The following is a 12,142-nucleotide window of genomic DNA, read 5'->3' on the forward strand; positions in this document are numbered from 1 at the left end:
ACTATACTATACTATACTTACTATACTATACTATACTATACTTACTATACTATACTATACTATACTTACTATACTATACTATACTTACTATACTATACTATACTTACTATAGTGAGTGTATGTATATGTGTATTTGTGTTTACACACACACACACACACACACACACACACACACACACACACACACACGGTATACTCCATACTTACTAAACAGCTCAGCCTAGTGGCCTAGTGCTTGGATTACAGGTGTGGCCATTACACTTGGCTCTTGGCTTTGGAAAGGCGATACCGATACATGTCTGTTCTATCTCTGGGGACATCCCAGCAAGAAAAGGATGTGATAATAGGTCCCCTTGAGAGGCCAAGCAGTCCTAAATACTTCTCAGATTTCTACATGAAGCCTTGAGGAGGCAGTTATGGCTCAGGGCTTGAAGCAAGCCAACAGGCCCCACAGCCTAGTCCTGTCCTACTGTGCTCCAGTATCTGCCTTAAGTAGCAGTAAGGGAGGGAGTTTTAGGCACAGACGTAGGATGCTGTAGGGCAAATCATAGAGGGAACCCCCAACCTTAAGAACAGCTCAAAATATCTGCCAGGGAGGTGAGGTGGGCAGGACCTCAGGGGCAGAGGGGCAGCAGGAGAGAGGAGCCCAGCAGGGGTTGTTCTGTACCCTGAATCTCCTGGTGGCTTTCACAGCAATGCCTGTCCTGCCCTTCTGAGAGCAGGCCCAGGAGGTGAGGTGAGCTTGGGCTATGACCTGCTGGAGTCCCCGCGTCCTCCAAGTCTCACCTTGCTTGAGCACAGGTAACAGAACCTGAGACCCAAGGGAACCTCTGACCAGCCGGGTGCACACCCTTTACCTCTTCACTCCTCTCCTGAACTCAAACAGCTTCTGTCCCTCTGGAATGGAAAACACCCGAATCACAGTCCCCTAGTCAGAGAGAGGACAAAGGGGAAGAGAACAGTTTTAGCTGAGCAAAGCATCGACTTTTCCTTTCTCACATCATTCTACATAGGAATAAGCCAGGCCTCTGTTTCCAGGGGCAACCTGGCTTCCTTTTGAGCTCCAGTTCTGGACTAGCACACACCCCTGCTGCCACAGACCACAGTGTTCTATCCTATTCTTGCTACCACCATAGCATTGCTTAAAATCAGCCTACTGATCTAGAAACAACCAGCCTTGAAGGCAAATGTAGAGAACACCAAAGCACCATTCCCTTAGCCCGCAGATCTTCTTACTGGAATCTCTTACGTTAATAATTAGACACATGTACTTGGGATTTACACATGACTTAAACACATCATTACCTGCAGTAACAGTATGTAAGAGACAACATCAATGTCTCAAAATAGTGATGTTTGAAAATACTACAGCTAGGAGGCAGAGGTAGTGGATCTCTGAGTTTGAGGCCAGCTTGGTATTCAAAGTGAGTTCCAGGATAGCCAGGGCTATACTGAGAAACCCTGTCTCAAAAAAACAAATGAAACAAAACAAAGAAAAATTACAGCCATTTTTGTTGTTGTTGATTTTTATTGTTGTTGTTTTTGAGACTGAGACAAGGTCGCACTATGTCCCTGGCTGGTCTGGAACTCACTGTGTAGACCAGACTGGCTCTGAATTCAGAGAGCTACCTGCTTCTTGCATCATTGCTATGCCTGATGTTTTCCTATTTTATGCCACAAACAAGCATTTGTGTTTTTTAAATTTTATGTGTGTATATGTGGGTGTTTGTGGGTATATGTGCCACAGTGCACACATGGGGACCAGAGGACAGCCTAAGGAGTCTGTTTTTTCCTACTGTAGCCTTTCCCTTCCTTACATATGTACACACATACTTGCATATACATGCACAGCACACTTGCTGAACTGTCTTGGTGCTCCCTGCCATGTGTCAAACAACCCCAGCCTGTGGCTCTAATAGAAGATGGCAGAACCTACTAGAGGCCTAGAGTTAGTCAGTCCCAGTCTCTGAAAGTGTGTCCTTAAAGGGAATATGGGGACCTCAGCCCCACCCCCACCCCCTTTCCTCCTGGCTACCATATGACCAGTTTTTCTCAGCCATGGGAGATGCTTGAAGACATGAGCCAGCTAACTGTTAGTAACTAACCCATTTGTTCTCTACACAGGTTGTCTCCCTCAGGCATTCTCAAAGAGGGAAGCCAGCACTGGCAGCCCCTTATAGTGGAATAGAAAACCTGTTGGTAACTTGGACTGTGTGAACAGAACGAGCAGGGTTCACGGAAACCATTGAACCAGGTTTCCCCCAGCCACAGCAGACATACCTTCTCAGAAGCAGTGGCAAGCTTGGTCCCACTTGCATCAAAAGCCAGGGCTGCTAAGGGACTGTCATGAGCTGGGATCATGTTCGCAGCTCTCTGAAAAGGGGAAATAAAGAAAACATGACTATCACACAAGAGCCCTGTACCCACAGGGCCATCAGGTAGAAACGGCTGCTAGAACGTCATTACGAAGGTCAGCATGAGCAGTGGAGCCCCGTGGCTGGCAGGCTGTGGAAACACCGCTCAGAGTATAGCATGCAAAGCAGCTGACCCTGTGTGCTGGGTTCTGCCAGCAAGCACAGCTCACTGTGAGCACTGGTAAGACACAGGTAGCCCAGGCAGACCTGCTCTGCCACCTCCAGAGAGCACCACAGGAAGCCATGCTGCTGAGCCAAGGATGCCACTGCATGCCTTCCCAGCAAACACATCCTCCAGAGCCACTCAAGGACCTCACCAAGTTAATGGTGTCGAAGACCTGCACCTCTCCAATGGTCGCACTTCCTGGATACGCCAAGTAGCAGTTGTCGTTGTTTATTGACAGTGCACACAAGCCTGTGGAGACACATGATGACTGAACGCACATGGAGTCTAGAAGGGTACCTTTTTTTTTTTTTTTGGTTTTTTCGAGACAGGGTTTCTCTGTATAGCCCTGGCTGTCCTGGAACTCACTCTGTAGACCAGGCTGGCCTTGAACTCAGAAATCCGCCTGCCTCTGCCTCCCAAGTGCTGGGATTAAAGGCGTGCGCCACCATCGCCCGGCTAGAAGGGTACCTTTTAGTGTTAGAGTAGAGTTAACATTTCTACAACAAAAACAATAGAAAGTAGCAGATAGCTTTCTCCTCCTCATCCTCCCTCAAGTTGTCCACCCTAGGCCACCCTGGGGAATGCTGGTATCACAGAGATGAGACACCTTTGGTTAGGAGTGACCAGCAGGTTGGGGTAACCTATAAACTTACGTCTTCCAACCAATAAGCTTCCATGCTCACAAGGCAGCAGCACAGGGAAGGGGGATCGGGCGGTTTCCACCTTCTGAATTTTATACCTGACTGTAGAGACCGGGAGAGGAAACTCCCACCCTCCGCTATCATTCTACATCTGTCTATTTAGTGTGTGTGCACCGAGGTGTGTGTCAGGCAGAGCACAACTGGAAGGATCTGACTCTCCCCTCCAGCATGTGAGTTCTGGGAGCGGCACTCAGCTTGTCAGGCTCAGTGCCGTTTACTTGCTGAGCCACCACACAGCCCACAGTAGTTATCCTTACCCTTTAAAGCCTCCCCTACCTCCACTAGGATCTTCCTTTAAGTGTTTTCTCCCTATGTATTTCTTTTTGGTGCGGGTGTGCTCACATGGCACCGTGTACAGGTGGGAAGGTCAGAGGACGAGCTGCAGTAAGTGCTCTTCCACAATGTGGATTGCTGGAATCATACCGAGGTAGCTGGGCTTGGTGGTAAGTGCCTCAACAGGTCCAGACTCTTCTTAGCAATGGCTTACCTGCAGGGTTTGGGGGTGTCTCTCGAATGGTATGAAGTACCTTCATGTCTCGGATGTTGTGTATATAGAGCGACTCTTCCAGACACACAATGAGCCTCTAGAAACAGTAACAACCAAGCATGAAGAAGCATCTGGGCCAGCATGTGCCATGTTCCGCCTGAGCTGACTCCTGGACTAAGTCAGTCTCCAGCCCAGGACACCATGCAGGCTGCTGTACAGAGTGCAAGTGTGTGCACTGCCCACCAGGCTCCACAGCCATCTGCACAACTCCATAACTATAGATGCCTAGTGCACTATGAATCTCACAGGGCAAGATTGGTTAACTCAGTACCAAGTGTTTGACAGACTGGGGAGAGACTGACAAAGGCAAACTGCTTTAGAAAACTATAGTGAGGGCCAGGGAGATGGCTCAGTGGATAACAGCACCTACTGTGTGAGCCCAACCAGGTGGTACAGGCCCATCCTCCATCTACTAGAGACTGAGGCAGGAAGATGGCATGTTTGAGGCCCCATCACAAAATAAAAAGTAAAAATGGGCTTAGCAGTAAAGGCTCATGCTTTGCATATGTGAGGTCTACCCTGAGAACCACAAAAAAACCACAAACCCCCAAAACCCATGGTGACTGAGATACTGGTAAAACACAAGTGAAAGCACACGGGTCATGTCACTGTGGACACAAGTTACTTTGCTGTAAGGTTCTATTCACTGTGTTCTAAATGTGTGAGTGTTCGCTTGCATGCATGCACACTGTGTGCCTAGTTCCTGAGGAGGTCAGAGAAGGCACTGGATGCCCCGGAGCTAGAGTTACAGGTGGCTGTGAGCCACCTGATGTGGGCGCTGGGCAAGAGCAACAAGAGCTCTTATCTTTAAGCCATCTTTCCAGGTCCCTATCCTGTTCATATTCATTTTAAACACAGGACACCGGGGCTCCCAGATGATGAGTAGGTTTGATATCGTGAGGGGCTGGCACACACACTTCATGGCAGCATGTACAGGAACAGGAATCTCTTATGTCTTCACCTTGACAAACGCTCAAGCTATTATGTTCCACAACTTCCCAGCTGAACTGGACAACTGGGCCAATCCCAGTTTAATCAGGCAACCAGGAAACACAAGTCTGGCTAACTGCTTTAAACAGTAGAAGCTGCCCCTTGGAGTCCAGCTCTCACAGTAAGGAAAGCTGTATGCCTGCTGCTGAGGCGCCTATCCCTGCAGAATGTGTGTGCTGCACACAGAGAAAATGCTAGTGGCTCTTCTGCAGTGGCTACCTGTGTGCATACTGAGACCAGGACTGTCAGGAAATATTCTCAGAGGCTCCATACAAAGTTATGCCATGTGGGTTTGTCTTGTTGGTTTGGGAGAAAATATACTTCACAGTAACGATTCAAAGAAGGAAAAGAGTGAAGAGACTTTCAGACAGCAACCTGAGAGTAAGAGTCCTGCCCTGAGGACAAATGGAGCATGCTGGCAGGGACAAGCCAGTGTCAAGTGTGGGACTGCTTAAGCAGAGCTGCTGAGAGTGGAACGGAGGGTCTGGCTGAGCAAGTGTGTAAGAGTCAAGCCGTGGCCCTCCACAACTTAACCCCAGCGCTGCAGAGGCAGAGCCAGACGGGTCACCACGACTTAAAGGCCAGCCTTTTCTACATAGCAAACTCCAACACAGCCAGGGCTACACAAAGACCCTGTCTTAAGCATCCGAAAAGGACAGGCCCAGTGGAGTAGAGAAGATGGTTCAGGGCCGGGGAGGTAATGAATGGTTCCGAGCTCAAAGCCCCAGTGTGAGACATGGGAGGAACACCAGACAACAGACAGCACACACTTGGTTTCCTTGCTTGATTTCACTTATGTGTGTGCACCTATATGTCTGTAAAATGGTGGTTAAAGCCAGAGATGTCACCTGTACTTCTCAGTTATCCTCTGCCTTATTCCCTTGAGACAGGGTCTCTTACTGAACCGGAAGCTAAGGCAGGTCAGTAAACACAACAGCCCACTGCAATGCTAGGGTTAGACACACATGACTTTGTATGCAGCTGCTGGGGATTCAGACTCAAGTCCTTACATTTATACAGCAAGAGCTCTTAGCACTGAGACACCTCCTCAGCCACTCCTCTTATTTGGAGACAGGCTCCCATCCTTCTGATCTGCCTATACCTCTCACTGTGCTTGAGATGGCACCCAAGGCTTAAGGGCACGGTAGGCAAGGCAAGTGCTGTCCCATCTGAGCTGCTTGCAACGCAGGGTGTTCCTCACCTGTCTGTTCAGCTTCACAGCCAGTATTGTGTTGGAGTAGCTGTAGTTGCATATCTCGGTTCCCTTCTTAAAGTGGCAAACCTTCAGCTTCCTGGGAGCTTTGAGGCTGACAATGGCCACCAAGCTGCTTGAGAACAATCTCTCCACAATGCAGACATCTTCAGTGTCAGCTGGAACCACAGAAGAACAACACATGTGTGGATGCATACACTTACAGGTTAAAGTGTGCAGTCTGCCCACAGACACCAGTGCATGCACTTTCACAGGCACATGGTACTGTAATGGACACACAGGCTGACTATCTCTGGAGTCAGAGGTCAGCAAAGGGGATGGAAAGTCTCCTATCTGGAGTCCTGGCTGCTGTCAGTATAAATACAGATCACACCCTACGTGCAAACTCTGATGCCAAAGCACAGAATCATGAACTTTATGCCGGCAGGACTTCAAAGCACACTCACTACATTTACTTACTGTTGTTGTTCTTTAATATATATTGTGGGGGTGTGTGTGTGCCGTGGTAAGACTGGAGGTCAGAGGAAACTCGTGGAAGTCTGTTCTTTCCTCCTACCGTGGGGTCCTGAGGTTCCCACTCAGGTTGTCATGCTTGGCAGCAAGTACCTTTACCCACTGAGCCATCTCGTGGGCCCACACTTAGTCAGGTCAGGTCACAGAGTGGGACGCTGCAAGGGATGCACACTAAGGCCCAATCCGTAACTGCTGTGGCACTGGGCAAGGAGCCTGAGCCGGTGCCAGCCTGAGCCGGTGCCAGCCTGAGCCGGTGCCAGCCCCATGCTGCTGAAGCATTCACCAGGCCGGCTTGACAGCCACAGCTCCGACTCTCTGTAGCTGAAGATGGGTGCATCAGGAGACAAGGCTGTGTAACTCAAAGAGCATCTGCGCTTTTAGGCAAGCACAGAGTTTCATCAGGTCTGCCTGACCTGAAACGCAAATGTACATTAACACACTAGACACAAATGTATACTGACATACTGGACAGAAGCTAAAAGCAGACACACCCATTTTTGTTCAAGCATGGGAATGTGCCGCTACTCACAATGGGACAGGCAGTAAATCAAGGCCTGACCCTAAGCTCGTTATAGCTTACTCGTGGGCACTTTTAGCCAGGTGACACAATCACATTTGCGTCCCTTCTAGAGCAGCAAGCAAGCTGTCATGTCAAGAGTCACAACACAAGTGGCTGCCACCACTGAGGAACAGGCCAGAGGAGTGGGAGCCAGGAGATGGGTCCCAGGCTGCAGAAGCTTTGCCCATGAGCATCCTGACTTAGGTGCCAACCCGTGCCCAGAGTGCCTTGCAACAAAAGCACAGCTAACACTGCTAGCACTTGGAGAAGTCAGAGACTTTGTACATGACAAGCACCTGAGACACAGCCAACCAGGTGGACAGACTAGAGCCTCAGAATGTCAACTAGCTGCAGCACAAAGAACTTCCCTCAAGAAGTCACAAGGACATCTGTCATGATTAGAAACCATGATGAGAAATTCCAGGCAGAAGGAGTATCGGCAGAGTTGCTGATATAGAAAGAGGGTTAGTTTACAGTCGCCAGGTATGGTGACAATATGTCTTTAATCCTAACATTCAGGAGACAGTGACAGGTGGATCTCTTATGACTTTGAGGCTAGCCTGGTTTACACAGAGTTAGGTTAGCAAAGGCCACTGAGACTGTTTTTAAAAGGGGGAGGGGCAGAAGAGGTAGCACCCCATGTAGAAAGCAGGGCAGGGTGATGCGCCTGGAAGTAGAGACATTAGGACTCATGTAGCTCACTGGCTAGCTAGTCTGGAGGACTGTTTAGACACCAGATTGTCAAGCTGGTCTGTATATGACACACACACAGATACATACACACACACACACACACACACACACAATTAAGTCAGCCAGGACTAGCTGCCATGCAGAACCTGTGTCTAATATCCTCAAATAAACAAGACTGGATTACAGCTTTAGTGACGCTAAAGATGCGGCACACTATAGGAAAGCACAGTCTATATAAAACTGTGTGTGTACACATGTATGTATATGCAGGGACAGGTTCATGGCACACATGGGGAGGTCAGAGGAGACTTCAAGTTCTGATCATCCCAAATCTTTTCTGTTTGAGTTTCCAACTCCCCAGCTTGGGGATTACAAGTACTTTTTTACCTTTGTCCTGGGGATCAGAACTCAGGTCCTCAGACTTGGAAAACAAATACTTTATCAGTGACTTAATCATTTCCATAAAGTAAAACTGATGGTAAGAAATCTTTATATAAATCCACTGGCCCTGTAATTTAAACCATGGGCGAGACAGTCTTTTTTTTTTTTTTTTTTCGAGACAGGGTTTCTCTGTGTAGCCCTGGCTGTCCTGGAACTCACTCTGTAGACCAGGCTGGCCTTGAACTCAGAAACCTGCCTGCCTCTGCCTCCCAAGTGCTGGGATTAAAGGCGTGCACCACCACTGCCCGGCTATCTTTTTTTTTTTTTTTAATTTATTTTTTTGAGACAGTCTTAAGACCTTCCCATATGCAGCTGTGTGTCACCCTTCATAGATTCTGAATTTGAGGCATGCCGCCCCCATGCTAATGTTTAACTCCAGCCCCTGGGGGTTTTACAACCATTGGGCATAAGTCCTTGTCTTCTGCACACATTCCTGTGAGGGGAGGGCTGCAGTGTGAAAGGGAGGTGAGGGAGTGGCAGCGGAGCTTGCTGGATGCTCCTTGTGGTGAAGCAGACTGTGGAAGCTAGTGGGGGTAGGGGGAGTGACTGCTTCCAAGAACATCTTGTCTCAGTCACAGGAGCACCTATACGCTCACCCAACTGCACTTCAGGGGACACAGGGACACCGAAGGACCAGGACCACTTAATAATGTCAGGAGCAAAATCTAGCAAGACTAAGTTTAAACTGTGGGAAACCCCGCCCTTCTTACTGACCAGGAAGGAGGAGGATCCCAGCCAGGCCCAGAGGCCAGCAGGTAGGCCAGGGGAGGGGCGGTGGGCTCCTGCAGTGAGCATGGGTCATTGCAGGGCAGGGGTGGGAGAGTTCCTAAGTGCAACATGGTTAAACAGAGCCAGCAGCAGGCACCGGGAGGCCTGGGACTTCATGGCCAGGCGTTCAGAACCAGTTAACCGTAGTAAAATGACATCAATACTACAGAGGTCAAAAAACAAAGCAAAACAACCAGGACTCAGGCTGGGTGTGGCGGCTCACAACTACAGTCGGTACTTTGGAGGTGGAGGCAGGAGGACTACCACAAGTTTGAAGCCAGTCAATTACACAGTGAAAGTGTGTTTAAAAAAACAAAAGCAACCAAGCATCTCCCCAACCCCAAATCAGAAACCTAGGGACAGGCAGTGGGGAGGGTGGGGCGTGGAGGGTTGATGTCTGCCCTTATCCTAGTATAGGCAGAAGCAGGTCAGCCAAGGTGGGAGGGGAAAAAAGTATTTAGTAATAGGAGAAAAAAAAATCCTTGTTGAAAATTTCTCTTGGCCAGGCATGGCGGTACACATCTTTAATTCCAGTACTTGGTAGGCAGAGGCTGGCAGACTTCTGTGAGTTCTAGGCTAGCCTGGTCTACATAGTGAGCTCCAGAACAGCCAGGGCTACGTAGAGGTCCTGTCTCAAACAACTGAGAAAGAAAAAATCTTTAATTAACACTGCCTTTAATGATGGAAACCATAATATGCCCTTGGAGACTGCACAGAGCAACAATGTCCCTGCCTCACTGCACATTCCTGCAACAGATCCAGGGTAGGGAGTGGGGGTGGGGTGGGGGAAGCACCTGGACCCAAGTTGTTACATCTTGGCTGCTTTCCCTGAAGAGGGATTAGCTAGACTTCATATTCCATCCAATACCTTCCCTGAGAAGCTAAACTTCTTGCATTTATAGCCCCACAGTGGGCTGGGCCATAGGAATCACTCCCCAAATTGCCCTACCCACTACTTTCATTAATCTACTAAACAAAACAAAACAACAAACCAGAAACATTCCATGCTGAGCCCAGTACTGGGTGTGAAGATGCTCACTCCCTCTAGTCACCACACTCCACAGCACAGTGGTTAGTGCTTATCTGTGTGGTTATCTGTTGACCCCACCTTTCCAACTCCAGGAAATTACCTGACAGCTTTATTCACCAGTAGCTACGGCAAAGTTCCTCAGGCAGCTAGCCACTTCTAAGTCTACTCTTTGAACGGGAACAGGCACCCATACTGCTGCCTGCACACCAATGTGCAGAACAGCCCATGAGTGCATGAATCAGTGGATGAACCAAACAGGACAGCTAGACAGTACAGCAACACTCAGCAATAATACGAAGGCAGGTCTGGTACACGGGAGTGCAGGGAGAAGCTGTAAAAACATTCCACATGGACAAAGCCAGCCGCAGCTGCATTATCTGCAATGCCCAGACAGCAAATCTATAGATGCAGAAAGAAGAGGAGCGGCTGAGCTGGGCTGGGTGGGGGAGGAAATAGGGAGTGACTGCTAATGGACTCCGGCTTTAAGAGAAGATAAAACATTTGTCAATTCCATGATGGTAGGCTGCTCAACTCAGCAAATGCACCACACTGGATAATTTAAGGGGATTTATAGGCCATAAAGGTATACAAACTATACCCCAAAGAGGTTGGCTTTTATTTTTGTAAATCACACTAAAGCCCATCTCAGGTAGCCTAACGCAGACATATGAACTTTGGCTGATATATTACGACCTGATGCAAGAAGTTACTGATGCAAGTGGTAGGGGACTCTTAGTACAAGTCATGTCACCAGGGAAAAATGGGCCACTGGGACGAGGTAGAAGCTAAGTATATGCAGACCCTTTGGGAACTCTAGTCCTTCAACCCCAGGTAATGGGCATCAGGGGGTAAAGGGGTGTTTCTTAAGCCACTAAAGAGATCTGACAGCTATTGAGTTTTCTGGGGCAATTTTTAATCTGTAACCTTTATCTGATTTCCATAGTAGCTAAGAAAAGGATTAAGCCCTCTGCAAATGGCAGGGGAACTTACTTCCCTGGTCTGACCAGGAAGAGTTGACTTTGTGTGACTGCATGTGAGCTAGGCAGTCCAAACAAAAGGTTATTGATAGGTGCCTTTCTCTGTTGATCTTCTACTGAACCTGGTGCTTACACAGTGGCAAACTGGCTGGCCACATCATTCTTAGGATCTACCTGCCTGTCCTCCTTCCCCTGGCACTAGGGTTATACACTGCCACCATAGCTATCTTTCCATGGGTCCTGGGGGTCTCTTCAACCCACGGCTATTGTGTTATTGAGCTTTGCACCATTCATGAGCCCGCCCCACACCCTCAGCACAGCCCCTCTCCACTCCATCAAGGGCAGCTCAGCTACCCTGGGGAGCAATGGGAAAGGCCAGCGATGGAAGGAGACAGCTAACAGGTCTGAACCCTTGGAAGGTGGCACACTAGTGCCAGAGTGCACCCAGGTTGATGCAGAAAACACTTGGGACACAAACTTTAGTGACTTCAAATGGTGATGGCCTAGTTTCCAGGTGGCCTCAGTCACAATGCTGCCCACTTCGAGGTTGGCTGTCTAAGAGTCTAACTTAGGAAAGGAGTTACTTGGGCTAATGCTGTTGCCACAGTAGACAGCTGGCAGCAATGAATGATACTCCTCCAACAGAAAGAACAATGCCATTAAATAACTGATGGGACACATTCCCACAGGCCTCTCAGTGATGCCTGTCAAGAGCTGATGCTCCCTTATAGCACACTGAGGCAGAGGAGTAACTCCGTTACTGTAAAATCTCACAAAATTACTATTCTGACAGATGCACGGGCTGTCAAATGGGAAAGCGCCATTTCTCAGACCTGAGACCTAAGATCCCCACGAGGAGCTCTGATTCTAGGGAAGGAAGGCTCCCACAACCAGCAAGCACAGCCAACACTGAGCTCTAGGTGGGCTCCCTGTGGACGTTCAGAAGTACAAGTTCTGCGAGGAGCACGGTCCCCACGCGCACACTTCTGACCCTACATGGCATCTGAAGAAGTTCCCTTCTACACTCTGACACTTTACAAAGGTCTTTTAATGTGCTTTACACAATAGTGGACACTGCTGTTGCAGTGACCTTCTAAAGAAGAGAGCTTCAAGAATGCACACTGTGAACT

The 12,142-nt window shown here is 48.8% G+C and overlaps 1 protein-coding gene across 2 annotated transcripts in view; it reads right to left on the minus strand.

Moving 5' to 3' along the window:
* Wipi2 (WD repeat domain, phosphoinositide interacting 2) overlaps window positions 1-12,142 on the minus strand; it is a 31,320-nt gene that overhangs the window by 5,478 nt on the left and 13,700 nt on the right. For both annotated transcript variants that reach the window (XM_028756032.1, XM_028756033.1), the window contains 5 exons: window positions 6,020-6,189; window positions 3,769-3,865; window positions 2,732-2,829; window positions 2,281-2,373; window positions 858-928 (listed from right to left, as the gene is read on the minus strand). In XM_028756032.1, coding sequence (XP_028611865.1) covers window positions 858-928; window positions 2,281-2,373; window positions 2,732-2,829; window positions 3,769-3,865; window positions 6,020-6,189 — 529 coding nt within the window. The remainder of the gene's footprint in view (window positions 1-857; window positions 929-2,280; window positions 2,374-2,731; window positions 2,830-3,768; window positions 3,866-6,019; window positions 6,190-12,142) is intronic.

This window comes from Grammomys surdaster, unplaced genomic scaffold (genome assembly GCF_004785775.1).
Source record: "Grammomys surdaster isolate TR1022 unplaced genomic scaffold, NIH_TR_1.0 126109, whole genome shotgun sequence".
Classification (NCBI taxonomy): domain Eukaryota; kingdom Metazoa; phylum Chordata; class Mammalia; order Rodentia; family Muridae; genus Grammomys; species Grammomys surdaster.